The sequence below is a fragment of the Eptatretus burgeri genome, chromosome 5 (genome assembly GCF_056783735.1).
Source record: "Eptatretus burgeri isolate ZD-2024b chromosome 5, Ebu_testis_v1, whole genome shotgun sequence".
Taxonomy (NCBI): domain Eukaryota; kingdom Metazoa; phylum Chordata; class Myxini; order Myxiniformes; family Myxinidae; genus Eptatretus; species Eptatretus burgeri.
Window position 1 is genome coordinate 82540675 of NC_140965.1, and position 27222 is coordinate 82567896.

A 27222-nucleotide genomic window follows, 5' to 3' on the forward strand; every position below is an offset into this window, starting at 1 on the left:
AGATTATAATAATGAAAGAAAAACATGAGTTAAACTAAATCTACATCTAATTGAGGTGCCTATACGCAGACTTAAATACAGACAAGAAAACAGAATAAAATAAAAATCCCTCCTTTATCCCGGCACTTAAGCTGTGCGCCCAGGGATGGGCTGCTTCAACTTGAAGGTCACCAAAAGCGCTTCATCACTGCGTGGGCAAAATGCACTCAAAATGGTGCCCAGTTGCTCTCTGGGCGGGAAGACGTACAGGAGGTAATTCAGAGATGGCACTCAGTCAGGGCTCAGGAACCACCACACGGCTTCCTCGTCGGTCGTGCTGTCTGATGCAGCTGCTCTCTTCGGTGATATGCATTGTGTTTTGAGGTCGGTCTCTCATGATCCGCCAAGAGCCGATGACTAGCATCTTGCTCCACCACACAAGCCAATTCACTTCAGCACAAACACAACAATCGTGCTGTCTTCTTCATGCGTCAAAGGAAAGCCAGCTGTAAAGCCCTGTTCTTACAGGCCATCTCCTAGATACGTTCTCTCTCGACTGCGTGTGTTCCACACTCATGCGTTCCTCCTCGCTACGAGTTGCTTCCCCATCCTCTCTGATCGCCTACCTCCCAACAAACTCCACCCGTGTGTTCCTCCCGCAACGAGCTGCTTCCCTGTCCTCTCTCATCGCCTGCCTCCCAGGAAACTCCACTCATGCGTTCCTCCTCGCTCGGAGCTGCTTCCCCGTTCTCACTGATCACCTGCCTCCCACCAAACTCCACTCATGCGCTCCTCCTCGCTACGAGTTGCTTCCCTGTCCTCTCTGATCGCCTGCCTCCCACCAAACTCCACTCATGCGTTCCTCCTCACTACAAGCTGCTTCCCCATCCTCCCTTATCGCCTGCCTCCCACCAAACTCCACTCATGCGTTCCTCCTCACTATGAGCTGCTTCCCTGTCCTCTCTGATCGCCTGCCTCCCACCAAACTCCACTCATGCGTTCCTCCTTGTTACAAGCTGCTTCCCTGTCCTCTCTGATCGCCTGCCTCCCAGGAAACTCCACTCGTGCGTTCCTCCTTGTTACAAGCTGCTTCCCTGTCCTCTCTGATCGCCTGCCTCCCACCAAACTCCACTCATGCGTTCCTCCTTGTTACAAGCTGCTTCCCTGTCCTCTCTGATCGCCTGCCTCCCAGGAAACTCCACTCATGCGTTCCTCCTCGCTCCGCGCTGCTTCCCCGTTCTCTCTGATCGCCTGCCTCCCACCAAACTCCACTCATGCATTCCTCCTCGCTACGAGCTGCTTCCCTGTCCTCTCTAATCGCCTGCCTCCGACCAAACTCCACTCATGCGTTCCTCCTTGTTACAAGCTGCTTCCCTGTCCTCTCTGGTCGCCTGCCTCCCACCAAACTCCACTCATGCGTTCCTCCTCACTACGAGCTGCTTCCCTGTCCTCCCTTATCGCCTACCTCTCACCAAACTCCACTTGTACGTTCCTCCTCGCTATGAGCTGCTTCCGTATCCTCTCTGATCGCCTGCCTTCCACCAAACTCCACTCGTGCATTCCTCCTCGCTATGAGCTGCTTCCCTGTCCTCTCTGATCGCCTGCCTCCCAGGAAGCTCCACTCATGCGTTCCTCCTCGCTCCAAGCTGCTTCCCCGTTCTCACTGATCACCTGCCTCCCACCAAACTCCACTCATGCGTTCCTCCTCGCTATGAGCTGCTTCCCTGTCCTCTCTGATCGCCTGCCTCCCACCAAACTCCACTCATGCATTCCTCCTCGCTACGAGCTGCTTCGCCGTCCTCTCTGATCGCCTGCCTCCCACCAAACTCCACTCGTGCGTTCCTCCTCGCTACGAGCTGCTTCCCCATCCTCTCTGGTCGCCTGCCTCCCAGGAAGCTCCACTCATGCGTTCCTCCTCGCTCCAAGCTGCTTCCCCGTTCTCACTGATCACCTGCCTCCCACCAAACTCCACTCATGCGCTCCTCCTCGCTACGAGCTGCTTCCCTGTCCTCTGATCGCCTGCCTCCCACCAAACTCCACTTGTGCGTTCCTCCTCGCTCTGAGCTGCTTCCCCGTCCTCTCTGATCGCCTGCTTCCCACCAAACTCCACTCGTGCATTCCTCCTCGCTACAAGCTGCTTCTCCTTCCTCTCTGTTCGCCTGCCTCCCACCAAACTCCACTTGTGCGTTCCTCCTCGCTATGTGCTGCTTCCCCGTCCTCTCTGACCGCTTGCCTCCCACCAAACTCCACTCGTGCGTTCCTCCTCGCTACGAGCTGCTTCCCTGTCCTCTCTGATCGCCTGCCTCCTATGCCCTCTCCCTCCTCCTCTCACTGGCGTCACGTTCATCCCATCAATCAGCCTCTGGGGCGTAACTTCGCCCTCCGTCACCCTTGGAGGCGGGGCTTCTTGCCTACTTGGTCATGTTATAAAAACGCAATTCTTCCATTCCTCATTTGTCATCCAAAAAACATAGGGAAAAGTCACAGAGGGGGCAATTGCATACTGGGGGAACTAATCCTTAATCCCTATCTAATCAACACTGCACCACCCCCTGTGTGGTGACAAGTAACACTCGAGCTCACAGTCTCCCAACTTAGTTTGCATCGAGATGTCTTCTTCACGTCCATGGGCGAAGCAACTCTATACGATCCTATCTTTCCTATGAAATTCCTCCATCGACCAAATTGTACAAATATTGTTGGATGTAATATGTGAACCTTCTGAATTACTTGTTTGAATCAAGATTTTCAGGTGCTTGAGTAAGGCTGGGGAAAGGTATACCCACAATACATTTTCCATAAACTGGTTAGGGGAATATTAAGGTGACCCTAAATGTGAAGGCCAGATGATCTTCAGACCTCGTAGTCTGCCACCGAGTCAGCGAAATTGAGCAGAGCAGAGGAGAGGAATTGAATGAGTCTGGTGGAAAAGTTTAAGGCCCATAAAATCAAATTAGAAGAGGGCTAGTGGGATGTTGTGCTGGTGGATGTGAGATGTTCATTATAAGCAATTGGTAAGTGATTCCTGGTGCCCAAGCTTTTCTCAGCTTGTTTCCTGTGGTGGGTCTGTGCCCCTCATTCAAAGTCATTATGTCTAAGGTAAGCGGTTCCATTGTGCATGCACTCCTGCCTTACTGTCCTCTGGATGTTGCACCCCAGGTGGTAATGACTCACCATCCTTTCCACACTTGTTGCATCTTGGGTACAGTGTTGAGTTCCTGAGGGCTGGTACAGTGCTGAGTTCTTTACTGACTCTCAACACGCACATGCCTGATTTCCATGCAAACTGAGGAAAAAAAATGTCAAAATCCTCACTTCCTCAAATTGAGAAGCCTTTTTGCATTGGTCGAAATGTCAGTTCCTCATGGAGTCTCAAAGCAAAACTCATTTTAACAAATTTGTGCCAACTGGATCCATTTTCGAATTCATTTCCACCTTTGTGTATTTTTTTACCTTTTATATTGTTGTTGACCCATCTGGGATTGTGCCCAATATCCAAGGAGACTGCTTAGGCAGCATCAACGCTATGCACAGAGTATGGTCCTGATGGATGGATGGATATTGTTGTCATGTACGGGATGATCTACAAGTCCCTATTTTAAAGACAGCAGACCCTCCCTCCCCATTTACAGGGGTTACATGTTTGAAAAACCCCGCATTGGGCAAAACCACAATGTGCAAAGTTAAGACCTTATGGGAAAAATATGGTGAGGGGAACCAACTCTAAAGTTTAGTGCTTTTTTTTTGTTTTTTTGTTTTTGCCTAAACGAGTAAAAATGAACAACAGTTAAAATTGTACTTACTTTTGATGATTATGATGATGATGATTGAGGGCATTGGAGGATATCAAGATGACATCAACATCCTTGACTTAGATTGTCAATGTCATCAGACTTTGTGAAGAAGGAGTTGATCTTTGTCTGTTTTCCGTTGTTCTGCACGCCATTCTAGACCTCTGTATAAAGTTACATGACAGCGTCCATCTTGTGGTTAAACTGAAACGCCTCTCCATGAAGACGAGCAAAAACCTTTCAAGATACACTACATGGCCAAAAATTATATGGACACCCCTTCTAATTAGTGGATTTGGCTATTTCAGCTATACCCATTGCTGACAGGTATATAAAATCAAGCACACAGCCATGCAATCTCCATAGACAAACATTGGCAGTAGAATGGGCCATACTAAAGAGCTCTGTGACTTTCAACGTGGCACTGTCATAGGATGCCACCTTTCCAACAAGTCAGTTCGTCAAATTTCTGCCCTGCTAGAGCTGCCCCAGTCAACTGTTGGTGCTGTTATATTGTGAAGTGGATATGTCTAGGAGCAACAACAGCTCATCCGTGAAGTGGTAGGCTCCCCAAGCTCACTGAACGGGACCGCCGAGTGCTGAAGCGCATTACATGGAAAAATCATCTGTCGTCGGTTGCAACACTCACTCCTGAGTTCCCAATTTGACACTGGAAGCAACGTCAGCACAAGCATTGTTCATCGAGAGCTTCATGAAATGGGTTTCCATGGCCGAGCAGCCGCACACAAACCTCAGGTCACCATGCGCAATGCCAAGCGTCGGCTGGAGTGGTGTAAAGCTCAACGCCATTGGACTCTGGAGCAGTGGAAATACGTTCTCTGGAGTGATGAATCACGCTTCACCATCTGGCAGTCTGACGGACAAATCTGGGTTTGGCAGGTGCCAGGAGAACATTACCTGCCTGAATGCATAGTGCCAACTGTAAAGTTTGGTAGAGGATGAATAATGGTCTGGGAATGTTTTTCATGGTTCTGGCTAGGCCCCTTAGTTCCAGTGAAGGGAAATCTTAACGCTACAGCAAACAATGACATTCTAGATAATTCTGTGCTTCCAACTTTGTGGCAACAGTTTGGAGAAGGTCCTTTTCTTTTTCAGCATGACAATGCCCCCATGCACAAAGCGATTCCATACAGAAATGGTTCGTCAAGATCAGTCTGGAAGAACTTGACTGGCCTGCACAGAGCCCTGACCTCAACCCCAATGAACACCTTTGGGATGAATTGTCATGCCGACTGCGAGCCAGACCGAATTGCCCAACATCATTGCACGGCCTCACTAATGCTCTTGTGGCTGAATGGAAGCAAATCCTCACAGCAATGCTGTAACATCACGTGGAAAGCGTTCCCAGAAGAGTGGAGGATATTTTTGCAGCAAAAGGAGGGACCAACTCCTTATTAATACCCTTGATTTTGCAATGAGATATTGGACGAGCAGGTGTCCACATACCTTTTTGGCCATGTCGTGTATGTGCCTCATTCTGCTTTATCCCTCAAGTGTTCTCTTTCACGCTCCTCAACTTTATCTTATTCCTTTCTCTTCGTCTCAAAACAAACAAATATTTTCGCTTGTAAAAACAAATCGTGAACTCATTCTGACTGTTATTTCCTTTCTTGGTTCATTCTTTATTTCTTCCTTTCTCATGACCTCCCAATTGACCAACATTCCTCTTCATTTAATTAATTTTCTTCTTACTTTAAAAGCTTTTAATAACATTTTATAATGATTAATTTGCTTTATTTCACTACAACCAATGTGTTCTTCTTCGTCTTCATACCTTCCATGTTTTTCTTCATAACCATTTACTGTCACTTACACCCCACAATGTAATTAAAAGACTAGTGAAAACTAAATCGTGCACTATCACACGATAACGATCAAAATCACGGGATGTCAACAGATATCACGCGATGAAAACGGTCCGTGCGGCATGATATCGAAAGAGCAACTGAGTCTCGGATGGAGGACAGCGCGGGGCTGATGTGAGACAGAGTTGCGAGGTTGTGTTCTCCTCTGCACCAGACCGCGATGGAGCGAGGGGCCTATGCCATGATCGGCATATTTTACCACAATAATTGAACTGCGATAGAGGAAAACCGCGATGCTGAAACCCACCTTCGGGGTGGGCCTGCTGTATAGTACTAGTACTCTGTTGTTATTAGAGGTAGAATAATAATTTTGTTTGTTTGAAAGCTTGTTTATTGCTATTGATATATATTTTAGTTGCTTTCAAATTGATCCATTATGGCTGAGAATTAACTGTTTCTCAAAGAGCTCGAATTGCTGTACAGTATGAGGTTTTACAGTCTGTAATTGTCCTTAAAAGATGGTGACAAGAAATGGGAAGACCTGCCACTTGGATTCAAAAACGATTAGTGTGCTCGCACTCTATACATAGGGATGGCGTGGGGGAAAAATGTCGGTCCCACCCGTTGTATACAAAACTAAAGTTGGAGTATCTTCTCTAAAAAGTTGCTTCGGCTACATGTGAGAGCCAACCTGTTCTGTTCAGCTGATTGTCTTGACAAGGATAACTTTTCAGTACTCCAGGCCATGGCAAAAGCCAAAAAAAACAAACAAACCCCAAAACCACCAAGATCAGTCAAAACCGCACAATCTTCTCATTCATAATAATAACAATGATAATAATAATAATTCATGAGAAGGTCATTCGGTAGAGCACATGCCTGATCGTAATGATCGTAAACGTTTGCACGTTATGCCTGATCCATGAGAACATATTGGGCCCAATACATTTTTGAAATATCATGCGATATATCGTTTTTGGCCCAATCTCTCAATGGCGAAGAATCACTTTAAAAAATAAATAATTCTGTATCCAGATACGGATTCAGATCTGCACCAAAATCTAATTGATTCGTCCTTGCCACACACCCACTTGTGCGTTCCTCCTCGCTATGATGTTAATTGGGAGGTCCACCTGTCCACCAAGTTTCATCCGAATCCGTCCACAACCTTTTGAGATATCGTGCTATATATATATATGTATATATATATATATATGTATATAAATATATATATATATATATATATATATATATATATATATATATATATATATATATATATATATATGTTTAGCCCTATCTCACAATGGTGAAAAATCACTTAAATTCTAAGTCTGATCCGGATCTTCACCAAAATCTAATCGGTTCGTCCATGTCACACACCCAAACTGTCCACAACATTTCATCTAAATCCGTCCACAACTTTTTGAGATGTCCTGCATACAAGCAAAGAAAGAAACGGACAGAAAAAAGGGGTGAAAACAACCTCCTTCATCTTCGGTAGCGGAGGTAATAATAGTAATCCATACATCCATTGGGACCAAAGCCTGTACAGAGCGTTGTTGCTGCCGAAACAGTCTCCTGGGCTATTGGGCACAATCCTGGACTTGTTGCCACTCCGACGCAGTATCCTGGAATTGCTCAATCATCCCAGCAAGCTGGTACATATTTTGCCAACCTCGGAAGGGTGACAGGCTGAGTCATACCAACCTGATGTTAATTCAACGGGTTAGCGGGATTTAAATTCAAGACCCTAGGATTCCAAGCCTTCCACCCTTACCATTAAACCAACACCAGGTATATTCAATAAATAAGATTCATCGGATGTATGTCTGTCGTCTGTCTCTGTTTGTTCGCGTTTTTTGCAAGGAGCGCTGGGACCAACAACCACCAAATTTGGCACACAACCCAAGTCCGATCCGAGGATTGTCCTCAGGGTATTTTCACCCACCACCTGAGCCTTAAAAGAGCACTTTTCTGCCTTTTTTAAAATTGATGTGCAATCTCATTGGTTAAAAGATATCGCGTGACATATAAAATGGTCAAAGGCCAGCACACCTCATTAGTTTAGTCTCACTGTCTTCCACCCATTGACTCACTGCACAGCTGGCTTGACTCCACAGCACAATTGGAACCTAACTAAATGAATATAATAATACATTCACCGTTTTTATCCTGCGATAAGCCAAAGCTATCTGCTACGGTAAGTGGTGTACTGTACGTTCCTAGTCACAATCACCTGTCCCTTTAAGATGTATGTATCTACTATAAATGGATGAGGTGTGCGCATGCATGCGTGCACGCACGCCCTTGTGAGGCATACTTTTTGTCTGTTAATTATGTATGTCTATTCATTCATTACGCACTATTGGAATTTACCTTTTGACCCTTTAGACTGCTGAGACCTCTTTCAACTTTGACGACCCCCTAAAGACCCACAAGTTCCAAAAAGTCCCCGATTGACCAAAAGTTCCAAAAAGTCCCCGAGGGACCAAAAGTTCCAAAAAGTCCCCGATGGACGAAAAGTTCCAAAAAGTCCCCGAGGGACGAAAAGTTCCAAAAAGTCCCCGAGGGACCAAAAGTCCCAAAAAGTCCCCGAGGGACCAAAGGTCTCAAAACGTCCCCGAGCACCCAAAAGTCTCAAAGCGTCCCCGAGCACCCAAAAGTCTCAAAGCGTCCCCGAGCACCCAAAAGTCTCAAAACGTCCCCGAGCACCCAAAAGTCTCAAAACGTCCCCGAGCACCCAAAAGTCTCAAAACGTCCCCGAGCACCCAAAAGTCTCAAAACGTCCCCAAGCACCCAAAAGTCTCAAAACGTCCCCGAGCACCCAAAAGTCTCAAAATGTTCCCGAGCACCCAAAAGTCTCAAAACGTCCCCGAGCACCCAAAAGTCTCAAAACGTCCCCGAGCACCCAAAAGTCTCAAAACGTCCCCGAGCACCCAAAAGTCTCAAAACGTCCCCGAGGACCCAGAAGTTCTAAAAACTAGAGTTGCATGCGCATCTGGGTGCAACTCTAGTTTACAAATTTATTTGACCAATAACCCCAGAAATCTTTTGTACATCTGGCTCATCCCTCATTCCTTTGGGTTGTGTTCGTCCCGACGTGTGAAGGCTGATCATCTTGGTGTTTAATGCAACATCAGCTTGTTGCTCAAGGTCATTAAGAAGGCATAATTGCTTGGCAGTTTTTGCCAATATGTGTCCTTTTTATTTATCTTTGAAATGTCGAACTGTTACCTAATCATCCTTTCAGTTTTGCTTTTGCTTCTGCAGGACAAGGCACTTCATTCAGTTTTCATGAGCGCTGGTGTTCTGGTGTGGTACGAATCTGTGACAGCTAACACTGCTTTCCTTGCCTGACTTTTTAATTATTTCTCTTTGTCTAACCATGCAGTTGTCCAGCTTACACGTTCATCGCCAAACTCTGCTCAGTTAATACTTGACTTTCTAAATGACATATGAATGCTGACTAGGCTTTTTGTGCATGTGCTCTGTATCTGTTTACACTGATTCGGTTCTGCTCGACGGGCACTTTTAACTTGACGTTGCTCGCACAAAATCGAATGCAAATCGTCTTTCAAACATAAGTTTTAGCATTTCGACGAAAGAGTGGTATTTTTAAGCTGGTTAACCATAATTGTTCTGGTCCTGAATGCAAATTGGACTCATGGAAATATCGGAAATACAAGAAATATTTGTGGATGAGAGCTGTCGAGTTCCTATAATTTCCTGTTTATACCAGTGAGCAGCGGCAGTGATTATAACACGCATACACAAACATGGACGGATGCTTCTCATTTTACCAATATATGCAAAAACCTCGTATAATTTCTCCTGTGGCCACGAAACCAAACAAAAATTATATAACGACCCTCACAGCCCATACACCTCCCATTCCCACCCCTCTCCCCCCAAACATGATTAATAGTACATATCATCATTTTAAACTTACCATATGCATTGACAAGCCCCAGATTTGACCTTCCCATTGGTGATAAGAAGCATCCAAACCAGATATCAGATATCTCTCTAAGTCTAAGAAGTCCATCCATTGGTAATGATAGCCTCGTCTTTCTAAAAACAGACATCCATTAAATATATCGCCAAACATGCCATGTTCACACGAGGTAATTCCACAACGTTCAAAGCCCACTCACAAGCAGCAGTGGGCAAATGTTTGGGTAGAACTCGCCTATGTACGAACCTTCAAGTCATGTTCCATGAACCACTGTTCCATGTCCTCAGGAGTTTGCAATTCAGGGGGCTGCAAGCTATCAGCTCTTTGGGTGAGTTCAGAAAGTTCTCCAACTCTTGTTATTCAGAGGCAAAGCTCTTTATCGCAGGTACATTTCCAAGTATTTTTGGCTTGTTTTAGAAGTTTTGTTAGTCATTTAGGTAACAATCCTTATCTGGCAAACACAATATGCTTTGGGCTACGTTGATGACCCCGTTTCATGGCGTTTCTGCACATGTGTGGCAAGCATTCTGGGGCAGATTAAGTTGTGTCAAAAGTCACATGTTGCCTGTCCAGTATTTTGCCCGGGCTTTTGTTTCCAGGTTAAAACAGCAGTCCTTGAAGATGAGTGAATTGAATTTCTATTATTTTGACATTATGTAACATTGTTGGTTGTTAATCATTTCATGGAGTTTCACAGTATTTTCCTTTGTCTAAACGGTCACTACCAGATGACAAAATATCTGTTTTGCAGAATTACTTGGTTATCTTGCTAACTGAGTTGATTGCGCATCACAGATATCCCATTGCATTCATTTTTAGCGAATCATCCGCAAGCTTGATAAGGCACAGGTGATTCATCATCGCAAGCCATCTCAATATTGGTCATTAGTGTCCATCAGGTCAGGTCAGGTCAGGTATGGGAGCATGCGCCGGAGCAGCGCGTCGCGTCGAAGATTCGGACTTTTGTCGTCCTGCACAGGTACCAGCAGCGCCACACCCCATGATCCGGTGAATTCATGACTCCCCAGGTCTGACCCAGATGTTTATTCACCTCTGGCTCACCAGCCAGCAGAGACATGAATATCAATGCCAAGATAAGTGAATCTCTACAACCTCAACATCCTCTCCACAAACTGGAACAGACAAGATAGCAGCATCCAAGATGTCAATGAAAGCCTGGATCTTAGTTTTGACTCAGAAAACCGGTAATTCCAGCAGTTCTGACTCCTCGTTCAGCACCTCGAGGGCCCCCAAGAGGATATCCAGTCTCCGCAAAGATGACGGCATCATCTGCGAAATCAAGGTCAGAGATCTTGACATTTCCAAACAATGCACCGCAGCTTTATCGCTCCGACATCCTCCCCAGAATCCAGTCCATACAAGCGGGAAAAATGTACAAAAACCCCTATACAAGCGGGCTTGGAGGAATGCAACGCGCGAATTCCCTGGTAACAAGGACGAGAATCACTTGACCACAGGTGATGCTCGACCCCCTCACAGATTCCTCGCACATGGGCCTCCTCGTCTACCCTCAGCGCACGTACAGTTTTATGCCATTCAGCCTGGCCCTGTGACTGTGGTCAATGGTATCCAGTGTCTCTTGAGAGACAAAATTCTTCTTCACCCTACGGTGAGTTCCAAGACATCCACTGGCAACATCAAGGACGGTGGTCTTGAAGCCACTCCACAACTCTTCAAGATTCCCCAAAGCACCCAGGCCCCCCAAATCCCCACTCAGTCTGTTCACAAACTCCTCAGCTACCCTGTCATACTTGAGCTTGGCAACTTCCAGCCTTGGCTTGGATGGTACCATTCTCCCGGATTTAAGCTGCAACTTCACAGTTGCTACAACAAGCATGTGGTCGGTATTGAGGAACTGAGTGAGCACTCCAGTAGACCCTGCAGTTCTAGATCATCCTCCAGCGACCATCAACAAGCACATGGTCAATCTCCTTTGCCACACCACCTGCGTTGGAATACCAAGTTCAGCGATGAGCCTGTGGGCACTGAAACCATGAACCAGCCACCTTAAGTCCATGACTTCTTGCAAAGTCAAGGAACTTCTCGCTATTCTGGTTCACAGTTCCAGACCCATGGGGACCAACACATGTCTCTAAAACATCCCTTTCAGTTCCGGTTGATGCATTTAAATCCCCCAAGACTCAAAGAGTATCTCGCCCGGGGCACTGATCAACCACAGACTCGAGCGTGGCATAGAGTGCCTCTTTCACTATGAGATCATTCACTTCAGTCGGAGCATTTTCAGAAACCAGGGAAATGACACCCAAAGAGTAACAGATCCGTCGTCTCATATGCTTGTTGACTGGTGTTGTCTCCATGATCATTTGAGTCAGCTTATTGGACACAGCTACAGCAACTCCTTGGGCATGGTAACCATCACAGCGACTAGACCAATAGTAGGTGTAACCACCCGCCATGATCTCGGCACTATCCGGTCTCCGAACCACAGAGTGCTGCAATACCGGTGTTCAAACGCTCGAGCTCAGATGATAACAGAGACAGGTGATCATCCTCTTTTTGGAATAGGAAATTCCAGGCACCCACCCAAAGGGACCACCTTAGGCTAACCCAAGGTGACGATCGACTGCTGGACGACACTTCAGCTCCACCCTGACACACATTTCCACAATCTGACCCTGGAAGGTTACCCTGTGGTTTTCCTTCTTTCATCAAAGATTGGAGGTCCCAAAGGCTTTGCCCCAATCCTGTCATCTGGTGAGCTGCCCTGTGGAGGGGCAGCTGCACAGGAGGTACTCCCACGGAGTGAGTTTTCAGATTTATTTTTGCTATTGGTATGTTTTGCGGAATGAAGGATTTTACAGTGGTCGTAGTGCAAATCCTGCCACCAACCTCCTAAAAAAAGTAACCCTACTGCAGGACGTCTGCAGGCACAGTTGGGCACTAGGTATGGATGGCTGTTGGCTCACAAGGAGCTCCTCCACCCTTTGACAGGTTTTGTTTTTAATGCTGCTGGATGTCCATATCGTGCACCCTCCTCACCAGAAAACCTGGTGGGGGAGACTGTTTTGTCACTGACAACCCAACCATGAAACAGGTTTACATGATACCTGTAGCAAGTCACACATCTGATCTGGCCTGACCTGACAATAGTGTCCTTTGGCTTGTCGCAAAACTACTTAAACTGAAAACTTAGCTTGTGAAAGCAGATACAGCATTACTATTGTTTTGCTTTCAATATTTTTATTGTTTCACACTTAAAAAAAAAATTAACAGAACTTTCTTTGGCATGAATTTGTATTAACCGAGTCAGCTTCATGCCATTTGGTGTGTTTTGCATGCTGCTGCCCAGATCGGTTTTTGTTGACATGTATAAAAAGCTCGTGACTTGGGGACAAGACTGATCCCAATATCACGTACACTGTATTCACTTGGCTTGCTCTCGAGGTGCGTATATCGGCTTAGTTGCTTCATCAATTTGCTGAAGGAATTGCATCGATAGATCGCAATATATTTGGCAGTTGTGCATAAGAGGGCAAAAGCTTTTCTCCAGTGCACGAGTTCCATTGTCTTTTTTTGGATCGTCATGCGATCATTAATTATAATTGCAGGTGCAAACTCGCCCAATACTGTTGTTTCTGCGTATTTAGACGTTGCCCTTGTTGAGGTGAAACTAGTTTCCCAATGCAGTTTAATTTCCCAATCCATTCGCATGGCAGCTGTTTGTTGAATACTTTATTAACCCATCCCACTTATGGAAGATTATGAGGAAATCAAGGAATGAATGTTTGTGCACGCTCTTTTTCTTTCTTTAAAAAAAAATTTAATCCCATAACTTCACTCATGAGAAATCCTTGTACATCACTCACATCTCACTTTGCCCTCGTTATCCCTCGTTTAGAGGTTGCCGTTCAAGCCATCTTGGAGTTCCTGAACCCACCTAAGCCAGGAGAGGATGAAACCCTTGGATGGACTCTGCTTAATACCCTGCACATACTTGCTGCGACCAATCAAGTAAGGGATGCTTCATCAGCTGTTGATTATTATCGGCATCCCTGCTTGCTTATTATTTGTACTCTGTCGATGACGAGCAACCGTGTCTCCATAATGAAGGTGTTCGGCCTTTTAGTTTGAAGGGATTTTGAGAATCTTGCCAGTAGCAGCCGTAGAACTTGGTATTATATGCTATATCATGATAAACCAGAAAAACTCGGGCCACCAGGGACCTGTGTTGTGACGAGCATGAATGTCAGAATTTGAAACTTGGTCAGAGTAGCAACACACAGTAGCCTCTTTGGAAGTTCTAAGAGTTTGTCGATCTTGAGTGCCTTCAGATAGGATGACCAGCTTAACATCTTATTTTCCCCCAAAATGTACTCTGTGATGGCTTTACAAAATTTGTATCTGAAATCTTTGACAAGAAAATTGGCAAAGAGTACATTTCCACTGAACCTACCTTTCACCTCCATAGTGGATTGTTAAAACAAAATGAACCAATGGAGGATTCTGGGGAAACATCATCTACGTTATAGTTTGTTTACCCAAAAGGCCAAATAAATTGTCAAAAAATATTCAAAAATGTAATCCCACTTTCCTTCAATTTGGAATAACCTCCGAGTCATGTCCTTGGACCACTCAAAGATGCCTGGGGTCTGGAAGTTGCATAAACAATTGTTGTTCAGGGTCTCCACCTCCTTCTCATCTCTTTCCTCTGACAGAAAGTCGTAGACATCATGGCAACCATGTCTCTGCCATCCACACTTGTGAAATGCCTTTACCTTTGCTTTGACCTGCCACCTGTGGATCCTTCGGATGAAACTGAGTCACGGCTTCGCTTACAAACGCTCTTTGTCGAGGTTGGTGTTTTGATCAAACAGAAATATTTTTATTCAGTGTATATCCAGCTGATTTTTATTTTATTCCGATCATGTTCCCAATGTTGAAGGCTACCGTATGGGGAGGATGGGTGAGTGGGGGTATCCTGGAACAACATAGTGCCCCGATTCTTTGAATAAAGAATGCTCCAGGCAGCTTACCAACACTTTGAGGTTTAAATCACTTTTACTTCATTTTAAAGCACTCCAAATGCGACGGTAAAAACCGTGCCTTTTGCTCATTACAACTACACGTCCCACCAGACAGGGCAGCGCCAGTCTCCCCGCTTGCAGTGGAGATGACTCAACACGTGTGCAGAGCATAAATATGCATGGTGCAAAACATGGGTGGAGCATGAATATACGTTTTACATTCAAACTTGGTTACATCACATGGTGGTGCATAAGGGGGAAGCTGCTTTAAGCTTTGGGTGTGGAGAACAAAAACCTCCAGTTGCAGATGCTTCTATGAATTATTATTTTTAATTTTTTTAGGCTCACATTTTTATACCCTTTGAATATACAGCAGTGTATCAAAATGTACTTTGTATCATAATTATGAATACCTTAAAGCATCCAGTTTGTTGGCACTGTACATGATTGAAGTACATCACGTGCAGACTCTGGTGCGGTTGTGCCGGCACTCCTCTCCGGCTGAGGAACTCGTGCAGAAGGATGACATGAGCCTGCTCTTCCTAGCCATCTCCTCTTGGTGTCCTCCATACAATCAAGGCTGGCGGCATGGCGCGGCAGACATACTTCGAATGCTGGCTCGTCGTGGTCTCTCCAACAACGTGCTGCGATACATTCACGGTTCGTCAAACTATCTTAAGTCTGTATGCCCAACTTTTCTGGTGGGTTTTGAATGTTTGTGTGCCGTGGAGATTTGATGCATCACGTGAACTAATACCCTTTATTCACTGCAAGTGAACCAATGACACCCTGGGTCGCCACTGTATATAACAGAAGGTAACAGCAATAACAATATACAGTCAACCCTCGCTATTTGTGGGTTTGCTACTCGTGGTTTTGACTCTTTGCGGTGAATTTTCTCTTGTACTATTTACCATTCGCAGCCCATGGCCCTCCCTTATTTGTGGTTGGAAAAATATATGTGGTGTGCAATGGCGAATTTTTCAGGTTGACCTCTAACCCTTCTCCTCCTTCTCCTTCTCCTTCTCCTTCTCCTTCTCCTTCTCCTTCTCCTTCTCCTTCTCCTTCTCCTTCTCCTCCTCCTCCTCCTCCTCCTTCTCCTTCTCCTTCTCCTTCTCCTTCTCCTTCTTCTTCTCCTTCTCCTTCTCCTTCTCCTTCTCCTCCTCCTCCTTCTCCTCCTTCTCCTCCTTCTCCTTTTCCTTCTTCTCCTTTTCCTTCTCCTCCTTCTCCTTTTCCTTCTCCTTTTCCTTCTCCTCCTTCTCCTTTTCCTTCTCCTCCTTCTCCTTTTCCTTCTCCTCCTTCTCCTTTTCCTTCTCCTCCTTCTCCTTTTCCTTCTCCTCCTTCTCCTTTTCCTTCTCCTCCTTCTCCTTTTCCTTCTGCTCCTTCTCCTTTTCCGTCTCCTCCTTCTCCTTTTCCTGCTCCTCCTTCTCCTTTTCCTTCTCCTCCTTCTCCTTTTCCTTCTCCTCCTTCTCCTTTTCCTTCTCCTCCTTCTCCTTTTCCTTCTCCTCCTTCTCCTTTTCCTTCTCCTCCTTCTCCTTTTCCTTCTCCTCCTTCTCCTTTTCCTTCTCCTCCTTCTCCTTTTTCTTCTCCTCCTTCTCCTTTTCCTTCTCCTCCTTCTCCTTTTCCTTCTCCTCCTTCTCCTTTTCCTTCTCCTCCTTCTCCTTTTCCTTCTCCTCCTTCTCCTTTTCCTTCTCCTCCTTCTCCTTTTCCTTCTCCTCCTTCTCCTTTTCCTTCTCCTCCTTCTCCTTTTCCTTCTCCTCCTTCTCCTTTTCCTTCTCCTCCTTCTCCTTTTCCTTCTCCTCCTTCTTCTCTTCCTTCTCCGCGTTGTCCTTTTCCTTCTCCTCCTTCTCCTTTTCCTTCTCCTCCTTCTCCTTTTCCTTCTCCTCCTTCTCCTTTTCCTTCTCCTCCTTCTCCTTTTCCTTCTCCTCCTTCTCCTTTTCCTTCTCCTCCTTCTCCTTTTCCTTCTCCTCCTTCTCCTTTTCCTTCTCCTCCTTCTCCTTTTCCTTCTCCTCCTTCTCCTTTTCCTTCTCCTCCTTCTCCTTTTCCTTCTCCTCCTTCTCCTTTTCCTTCTCCTCCTTCTCCTTTTCCTTCTCCTCCTTCTCCTTTTCCTTCTCCTCCTTCTCCTTTTCCTTCTCCTCCTTCTCCTTTTCCTTCTCCTCCTTCTCCTTTTCCTTCTCCTCCTCCTGTTAGGGGTCGCCACAGCGGATCATCCGTTATGATCCGCATAATGATTTGGCACAGGTTTTATGCCGGATGCCCTTCCTGACGCAACCCTGATCGCCTCTTACGACACAGGGATATGGTACACCTATTATAACCGGGGCATACACCGGGCCCAGTTCACTGGTACTCACTTCGCCGATCTTGGAAGGATGATGGGCTGAGTCAACCTCCTGGTGTGTATTAATTCAAGCGGCCAATGGGGCTTGAACTCAGGACCTTTTGGATCCCAAGCCGCTACCCTAACCACTACGGCAACACCAGGCTATGGGTGGACCTCTAACCCTAACCCCACATTAACCGGGGAGCATTAAATTCAAGCGAGAGCTGGAAGGTATGATCAATTCCGATAAGGAAGTCTATAAAGACCTTCAGTACAATACTGTACTGTACTCATCTCTCCCTGTGTCAACACTGTGCTCTGCATGAATCATGATCAGAAATGAATCCCTGCACAAATAAAGAAATACATGGAAAACATAAGGGGTGGTGAATGTTTTGGTTTAACACCGTGCACAAGGGTGAGTCCTGTAAAACTGCTCCAGGACATGACATGAGTTTTACGTGATAGGACTTCAACCGAGAACTGAAGGGTATGATCAATCCTTATGAGGAAGTCGATAAAGAACTTCAGTAAAAAGCAAAACAGGTGCCCATCACAATTTTTTTTTTATATCATCATCCTCAGTCATCAAATAAACTTCAAATTATCATCATTAAAGGTAAGTTTAGTAATACAGTATGTAATATGTTTATTCAGTAATAAGTTATATTCTTCTGCATGAGCCACGCACCTCACCCCATTTTTACCAAAGGCACTTAGACTTAGTACCGTATTTTCCTGTGTATTAACCGCACCCCTGTTTTTCACCTTCAAAATAAATGAATATTGTGATCATTTTATTTTCTGATCAAGATCGAAATACATATGTATATTAACTTTGTGCAGAACAAAGTGACGGAGGTATCGACTTGTTTTCTCCCATCTCCGCTTAGTTTCATCTAATAGTCTTATTCTCATTTTCAAGAAGTTGAAGAGGGAAGAGAGGAGAGGATACCAAGAAGTTTTTATTTTTCTTTCTTAGTTTTTTATCATTACAAAGAGGATTTTTTTTTAATGAGAAAAAGGAAAAAAAGGGATTCATACTGGTATCATGCATATTTCTTGTGGATGTGTGGCCCTGAAAAGGGTCATTTGGGTTTAATGAAGCATTTCAGCAAAACCAGAGGAAATCCTTGTCAATGCTTTCCTCGTCGAAAACAGCACTTTACTCCTTGTTTGAATCAGGGTAGAGCAAGTCCCCGGCACTGTCGCCATTTACAGCCGCCTCCTCCCAAATGATGTCGTCCTCTGTGCCGTCCATGTTGTTGGAGATGCAGCATTCCAGAAATGCTCGCTTGATGATGCCCGATGGTATCTCCTCCCACACCTTGATGATCCAGCCGGAAGATCATTGGAAGAGGTCGACCTTTCTCATCCTCCCGATGAACGTCGGCAGTCTCCCAGTCAACATAATACTTTGGCAACATAGCGACAGGAGTGATGGTGAAAGCTCAATCAAGATGCATGTGGTCAATGCTCCTGAGAATCCGGTCGAAAATCCCGGCGGGAAACATCACAAAATGTTAATTTTCAACTGATGAAAATACCAAGTCCGGGAAACAGGAAAGTTCGTCTGTGGTGGTTGCACTGAGATGCAGCTAATGTTCCTCAAAACTTGGGTCGAATACAAAGGCCTGCGAAGTAAGAAAGTTCGTCTGGTCAACACAAGTAATCATTGGGAAGCAAGTTAGGAACCGCTGATAGAAATGAGTGAAAATGAAGAGAACCAAAGGAAGTCAAAATAACCGAGCAGCACTGGTACTTCTTCAAGCTTCACCATCCCGTGGCTCCTCGCTCTCGTGAGAGTCTTCTTCTTCCTTTTAAATCCATTTCCTGCCCTCGTATAGGGGCTGATTGGTTGTTCCTAGCTTTAAATCAAGCCCCCACTATCCAGCATTTGCTAGCATAGCGTCAGCATGTAAGGAACAAGCTTGGTGGATTAATTCTGCCTGCACCGGATGTTCATGTCGAAAATGATGCATATAAAAAGAAAGTCACCACCACAAGTCTCTCGTCTATCCACCCCTTCTGCTGCGCACAAACAATGACGCCATCTGGAAACTTGTCTTTGGGCAGTGTCTTCCTGCTCAACACGAAATACGTGGGAAGCTTGCCACGCAAGCTAATTTGAGGTGTGTGCCCTGTTATTGGACTCGAGCTGTTGTGAATAATTCTTATTTTGATGTGAGACCAGGTGTGATTCTTATTATTATTATTATTATTATTATTTTGTGTTTAATGGCATTTTTTAGAGCCGCAAGGCTCTATATACGCCATACACCTCGACTCCAGGTGTCTCCGGACGTTTCCGAGCGTGACATTTAACTTCCGCACAGGGTTAATAAAACACTGTACAAACTCTTAACCTGAACCGATTTTCAAAATTTAAGTGGCGGAATTGAGCTTAACAGCAGTTCCGACTGCTACAAAAGTGTTTTTTTTTTCTTTATATATCTTGTTGAGGCTCGTATGAGAGCTAAGGCACCGGAACGGGGGACATGAGACAAGAGGGGTGGGAGTGGGAAGGACAAAACAGTGGGGAATAGAGATACCAGGAAATCTGTGGAAGGGAGAGGGATGGGGTGGGGAACACGGGGAATACAAGATGGACATTACAGGGACTTTCAGGAAGGAAAGCAGGGAATTTGAAGGAGGTGGGTTTGGGGTGGATTAATGGGGGAAGAAAAGATCGAGGATTTGGATGGGGGACGATAAGAGGTGGAGGTGAACAGCTGTTTTGAAGGCCTGCAGGGAAAAATAGGATTGAAGAGAGTTTACTCCAAAGGCAGGGAAAAAGAGCAATGAAAGAGTGAAGGTGAACAGTGATTCGTGATTTTGGTAGTTTTACCAGAAGGGGGTTGTTTGGGGACCTTGAGCGCCCTGCGGAAATGTGGTGAGGTCAAATTGCAGACACAGCGGGGCTGGTGGGGGGGGGTGGCGAGACTAGAGAGGAGACGGTATAAGATAAAAATACCACCGACCTGCCTGCGGTGAGAGAGTAAGAGGCCCAAAGACTCGGCCTCATCGTGGGAAATGCCAATGATCCGAAATGCCTTGGTTTCCACAGCGTGAAGCCGAGAAAGGTGGGAGGCAGGAGCACCAGCCCAGAAGGGAGAGCAGTACTCCATCAGGCTGCAGACAAAAGCTTTGTATGTGGTCAGGAGCTCAGGTGGGCTGAGGAAGGACTTTGCACGATGGAGGATTTCCAGTCGGCGACTGGTTTTGGATGCCATGTTGGAAATTTGGCTTTCCCAGAAAAGATCATGACAGATAGTGAGACTCAGAAGCTTGAAAGAAAGGACTTCTTCCTGAGGATTGTTGAGAAAGTCGATGGGGGTTTTTCCAAACGGTCCTTTTGGAGAGACATCGTGAGAGTGTGAGATTTGTCCGGATTGAAAGACATGTTCCACGTGTTGGACCAGTTTGTGGTTTTATCCAGATCTGCAGTGAGCGAAGAAGCTGCTGCTTGTCGGTCTGAGGGAGGATAGATGGTATGACAGAGGGTGGAGTCATCAGCAAAGAGATAGAGGATTTTCCAGAGAATCGGAGAGATCGTTGATGAAAACCAGAAAAAGAACACGGCCCAGAATGCTGCCTTGAGGAACTCCAGTTTGGGCAAGAAGGGGGGATGAAGGAACTCCATTTAGGGCCACACGTTGACTGTGACAGGAGAGGAAATCTGTGAGCCATGAGTGGAGATGGCCTTGGATACCATGGGAAGAGAGTTTGGTCAGCAGGGCAGTGTGGCCAAACCACATCAAAAGCACTGTTAATTTGGAATATCATTGAAATTCAGCATTGATCGTTTTTGAGACTGAAGTTTTTTTTTTCTATACCCGTGTATTAATCACACGCACAACTTTTACCTTTTTTGCCGATAAAAAAGTGTGGTTTATACACTGAAAAATACCATATTTGAGGTTTTGCAATTTGCAGCTTTTCCAGGAACGTCGCCCCCATGAATGGCGAGGGTTTACTGTAATTAGGAGTCGATAAATTAACAGAAACTATCACCTGCTGTGTGTAGCAGGATTCAGTGGGTCACGCTGTGGTTCACTTGCATTGCAAAAAGGGTGTAAACGATGACCAAAGCCAAATCCTCATTTTTTTTTTTTATAACCATTTGGTACAGTTTCATGCTCAATGCTTTAGTGTGTTTTTTTAAAACGTTGATCTGAGCCTCACTCAGGAGCTTGTTTGTACATAAAACATGTGGGACAAATACATTAGGAGATGTCAGCGAACTTTGACCTGAATTACAAGGAGATTAGTAGACAATGGACAATAGACAAACACACTTGCTCGATAGGATTTGAATCCTCATGACACGAGGCATGGGTTCAGAGGGCAACAAAATCGGGCCAACCCAAAGATGATCTATTTAGAGGCTTTGACACGTATTGAAATTAGACCAATTGGACATCCTGCTAATCAATTTGAAGCAAGTTTTGTGTATATTCTTCAACGATATCCTGATGAAGGTTAGTTTAAGTTTTGTTGCCATTTTAATGTGCTTCTGTCAGAGCCTTTTGAATATCAGTACGCTGTATTAAATCCTTAACACTGTGTGTTTCTAACTGCTATGTGTGTTCATGATTCAGGCAAGCAGTGGGTAGCTCGCTGTACACATTCTGCTCTGCGATCTCCCGACCTATACGTGATCGACGCGGCAGAAACACTTGTTTGTCTGCTGTGCTTCCTACGTGATTCGAGTGAGGCTTCGCCTATCCTCCTGGAAGATTTTCAAGCCTGCTGTGGTTACGACAACCTCCCAAACTTTTTGCTCAGGTTCCATTTTTCATCCTTTATACCTCTTTGTTTGTGCAAATCGGAAGTTGTTGATCTTGTACCATGGAATATGTTTTACACTATGTGAAGCATGCTATGGGACTGGCCATTATCATGTCGACAACTTTGTTTTATTTGGGTTATTTATTTATTCATTCATTCATTCTCATGGCAGAATCATTTTTGGCATCACATGTTCATCATTGCTTCCTTTGTTCTTGCACAAGTGTTTACGCTATCTAACTATTACTTTGGATTGTATTAACTCTCATTGAAGTTTCCAAGCATAATGTGGTTTTACAGCTTTGTATTTGATGGCAGGATTCTTGGTTTTTGTTTGGATTTGTGGAAGAGCTTGAACACAGAACAGAACAAAATTTAAATCTGGGAAATACTACCAGAAGGATTTGAGGGACACAACAGGGGAATGCTTGGAAGAAGAATGGGAGAGCAAAGGAAAAGGGGGTTGCAGAGGAAAACAAGGGGTGCAATTGAAGGGGTTCAATCGGCAGGCCTAACCCGTTGAGGTGGAGTGTACAGGATAAAAATACATGGGAATGAGCAGATTATACGATGAACAATCTATACGAACAGAAGTGAACAAGAGAGAAATCCAGAAGTGTACTTGGATTTGGAAGCAAGTCTTGCAGAGCAGAGGAGAAAAAGTGACACTGCCAGAAAGCGGAAGTTTTCAAGCCTAGTTTCATCGGTTTTTTTAATACTTTTTGGTCAACTATATCTACAACGTGGGAAAGGAAGGGTTGAAAGGTCCTTTCTCCAACCCTCTTCCAATACCTTTTATCAGGCTGGAATCAGAGGGAGGTAAAGAGGCATACAGCTGTTTGTGGGACCTGGTCACGGTCATCGCTTCCCTGACACCATACGGTGCCAAAGAGCTACTACCGATGATGCCATCTGGTGGAGCATCTTTCCTGCTTCCTGGGTTTAGCTTGCCTCAACCACTTGGTCAAGGTGTTTATAAATTTTGTTTTCCTTTTCTTTTCTTTGTTTTTTTTTTTCATTCCATTCAGCACTTGTATAAAAAATCCTGTGTGTAACTCTTCTGGAAAGTTTCTTTTTTTTAAATATGGAGTTTTGTTTATAATACGCATAAACATTTATTTTTAAAGTGAAATGTTTGAGTACTTGCACGTCCTAATATAGATATTTACATCAAGTTCCAGAACGGATCCACTGCTTGGACCATTTACAACATCTGATGTTTGTTTGTTTTTCTAGGGCTGAGTATTCGGAATGCAGAGGCCTACACAGTATTGGAGGCCGTTTTTCTTCGTGCACACGACGAAACACTGGCACTGGCTGCACTCGATGGCATTACCAGTATCCACCTGTCTGATCGTGCCAATTATTTTTCCCTGTCTCGGGCCGGACATACCACTGGCTTGGCTTCAGTTGCGAGCCTAGGCCCACCTCGATCGGCTGCACTACGTGCTCGCTACCTTGACCTCATGGACTTCTTGGTGCTGCGCTTGCACTACATTCCTCCAGTGGAGCTTACTGGTCTAGCATCGATCTTTCGATCGTGTCCTGGAGCAGCAGGCCTCCCTTTGGCTGAGTCTTTGCTACGCTATCTCCGTCACGCACCCAACCATCTTCGTGAGGCCTACCGAGAAGCTGGACTTCTGGAGGCACTCACAGGTTGCCTTCACTGGCATTCTGCCACTGTCAGACGACGTGATAGACCAAAACGTGGCTTATGTAAGCATCATGTCTTAGATGCACACTTCCACACTTCCACCTCCAAAGATACACGTTGAAAAATTAGCTTTCCTTCCCTAAGAATGTATTACATCATAGTTGTTTTTTGTGCAAGTATATACAGTGGATCAGTTTCCACGAAAACATATTCTGCAGCTGCACCTCAAAATCCACTTGTTCAGGCTTCACACGTCTAGTGGGACTTGTAAAGTAAAAGGCCTGTCTGTTTGTGTCACAGCCAGAAATGATACCACACTGCTGTTAGGGGAAGAAGAGACTGAAGAAGAATTTGCAGCAGTTGTGTTGGATTTGTTGATGCTGCTGCTTCAGAACTCAGCCTCCAACATTGGTATGTGCTATCGAGCAACCAAACTGCCTTGTGGAGGTTTTTCTTTTGCATAAAACTGCAAACTCTCTGGCAACTTTGGCCAAGTCCCCTATATGTTATCTCAGTCTTGCCAGTTGGTCCAGTTGGCGAGAGCATCGTGTTCTAATAACTCAAAGGTCGTGGGTTCATTCCCCATGCCAGCTGAAACTTTCCAAACAATAATTGTTTTTTTTTTTTTCAGATGAAACCAGCAATCTTTTTCTACCTATTCGACAAGCCTCAACTTTGTCTACAAAATAACAATACCTGTACTCCACCAAAGCTGCACAAACGTCTTAATTAACCTTTCCTGTGCTGTAGAGTTTGTTATTAAGAATGTACAATCGACCCCAAAACTTTCCTACAATGAAACAGGTTGACTGTGTGAAGGAGTTGTCATCATCCCCACACTTTTTGAAGAAAACAAAACGTGGGGATTTCGTAATCGGCTCCATCCGTCCGTCCGTCTGTCACGATATCTCCTCTTGAATGGTTGGGCAGAAATTCACTAACTTGGTAGTTATGATCATTACATGGCAAGAAGGTGTAAGAGCAGTATCGTTTTTGGCCCCACCCCCTCGGGCTGGGTCAAAAGTTCAAATTCCGAAATTGCAATTCCGGGCACATCTTTAAAATATTTTTGAACATGAAACTTTGTATATGCAATCAACATTTGGGGATGCATGAAATATGTAAATATTTTTTGGATTTGACTCACAGGTTCATACCCCAAGTGATGGAGGTCACACCAGGATCACAGAGGTCAAAACAAGGGAAAAAAATGTTTTACTCCAAATTTATTGGGTCATAAATGGTGGAATTTTTTTTGCCATCTTTCAACTTTCTTTTGGGTGGGAAGGGTGGGGATTTGCAATGATACACCATCGACTTAGCTATCGTTTCATTTTGCTGCCACTATTGTTCTCCTTCATCCTTTAGTTTACATGGCACTTTCAGTAGAGTAGTTTATCGACACTATCCCAATGTTGTGGGATCCTATTGTGCTGTAAATGAGGAATTTCTGTTTATTTGTTTTAACTTCCACCAATGATTGAGTTGGCCATTTTCTGAAAGAAACCAGGCGCATGTATCCCATCCATGAGATGAGGTGGAACGAGCAGTTGGGCAGAAAAACTTGCAGGGAAATCGGAGCAAGGGTCTGTCTGCTTCCAATAATCAGAATAAGTCATGGACGGAGTGAGTTTCTCTCATCCCAAGTACCTGATAACAAACTCTTTAATCAGGGATCTGTATTTCCACTTTGGTTGTTCTCGAACCAGTTTGCAGCAAGCCTGGTCTCTCACACCCATAATGTACATGTTGATATGAGAACCGAATGCTTCTTGTCAGATAAGGGGCAAGAGTAGCCCAGACAACAGCATTAGATTGGCTCATTCGACCTTATGCCTGGTCTTGGCTTAATGAATGGGATGGTGGGATTGGGATCCTAAGGTCCCGAGTTAAAAATCTCGTTTTCCCATTGAATTAATACCAGGTGGGGTTGACTCTGCCTGTCATCCTTCCGAGGTCAGCAAAATGATTACCAGCTTGCTGGGATGATTGAGCCATTCGAGTATCCTGCGTCGGAGTGGCGACCCATCCAGGATTGTGCCCAATAGCCCAGGAGACTGCTTCGGCAGCACCGATGCTCTGGACAGAGTCTAGTCCCAATGGATTTGGGTCTTTTTTGGATTCATACTTGAAAATTGGAACTTCAATCCTGCTTCAGGAGAAAACTCCCAATCGCTTTATGCATAGTTGAGACATGGAGTTGCTTAAGAGGTAGAGGAACAACCTTCCTGATCTCTCAGCATAGTTTTAAGAATTTCTTGGATCAGGTTTTTATGCCTCCACTGACAAAGTCGCCAGATGCATTATGTTTGCGGGTTGTCCGTTCGTCCGTCCGTCCATGTTAATTTTCTCTGTTTTCTCTGCAACCGCTTGTCCAACCCGATTGACACGAATTTTTCACTCTAGGTGTGACGACTCGTGTAGAATGTTTTCATGATAATTATGATATCATAGGTCGTGTGGGGCAGCCACGTTGGAAAAAAGCAAAAACTTTGGACCTCTATCTCTGAAACTGCACAATGGAAAAAATTTAAGATCGATCGAGGGGAAACCACCCCCATGTTCCCCACGCCTTGGGGATACCAGGGTGTTCACGAATAATTAGGTCACATGGTCTGGCAGCGATATTGTAATGAACGGAAATTAAAAAAAATTCTTTCTCTTGAACCGTTTCATCAATCGACGTGAAACTTCACAATTATAATCCAGTAATCATGGGGAATATTTGTTTTTTCTTTTTTCTTTCAACCTGATTGGACACATGGTCTTGCAGCCAGAATTATTTAATATTTTGTATCTGGGTTCAAGGATTTAAATCAAACTTGGTACAAGTATATTTAATGATGTTATAATGTGGGTGGAGGCATATCTGGCAACCTCGTGACGTTGAAGAGTGCCTTCAATTTTTTTTTGTTGCCTTCACCACCTGTGATCCATTGAGGAATGTCTTTTGGTAAAGTCAAGAAAAGAGTCAGTCTGGTTTCCATTAAGAATGAAGCAAGCACCATTTGCCAACCTGTAACAAGACTTTCACAATAACCAGGCTTGCATATAAAGTATGTTCTTGCTACAAAGAGCAGGGTGTCATGGCTACAGTTCCTGAAGACTGGCATGCCAAAGGTTTTGAGTTGTTTTCTGACTGAAGGCACGTTTTAAGAATTTTGATTCTCGACATCTGGAAACAGAGTTAGTCGAAGGAGGATTGTTAATATAACTTCACTGGCTCACAAATGACATCCAAGAAGGAAAACAATGTCAACCATAGCTGCTGTGCTACAAGACAAGAAATAAACACAAAAATGCTACTTTATATGAGACGAGCAGATATAGCAATCGAGGATGGACAGGTAATTGGATACTACTTGGTGTAGTAGGACCATGGAGCAACAACAATCCTGTGATGGAATCGTGCTGGAAGCACCGCTCACCAAACGAATATACCCTTAAAGGACTGGTGAGGCGATGGTATGGGGTTTGATAGAATGGGAGGGTCTTCGAACAACAGCAGCAATCCTGTTGACAGAATGGCACCATAACCAGAATTCCATGAAGTCATCCAACATGACAATTGCTGTGAGAGAAGTACAACTTTTGACTGAGATGGATGGATTAAATGGACGAGTTGTTAGTCAATTTAGTTTGCTGAATCCACTGTTCTTCACTGCACGGCCCGAGAGCCGCTGGCGGCTCCTGGTGGCCTAAAGTGCGGCTGATGATGCACAAATGTGAAAACGCTCAATCATAATCCGCCTTAAATGCTATTAAATTGACTCGACGGTTTCAAATGAGTGTTCCAACGCGAAGCAGAAAAGTAACATAACTACATCAGGATATGGTTGCAGTATACAAACAATGATGCTTCCAGCCCAGTTAACAACAACAAATAAGAGTATG

General features: G+C 44.8%; 1 protein-coding gene across 3 annotated transcripts in view; it reads left to right on the forward strand.

The window, feature by feature from the left end:
- LOC147026839 (WD repeat and FYVE domain-containing protein 3-like) overlaps positions 1-27222 on the forward strand; it is a 188925-nt gene that overhangs the window by 73340 nt on the left and 88363 nt on the right. For 2 of the 3 annotated variants that reach the window (XM_085882671.1, XM_085882672.1), the window contains exons 4-10: positions 13435-13547; positions 14252-14389; positions 15028-15220; positions 21485-21671; positions 22477-22643; positions 22911-23390; positions 23629-23739. In XM_085882671.1, coding sequence (XP_085738797.1) covers positions 13435-13547; positions 14252-14389; positions 15028-15220; positions 21485-21671; positions 22477-22643; positions 22911-23390; positions 23629-23739 — 1389 coding nt within the window. Of the gene's footprint in view, positions 1-13434; positions 13548-14251; positions 14390-15027; positions 15221-21240; positions 21365-21484; positions 21672-22476; positions 22644-22910; positions 23391-23628; positions 23740-27222 lie in introns of those variants that run through there. The other variant, XM_085882673.1, reaches the window with a different exon arrangement.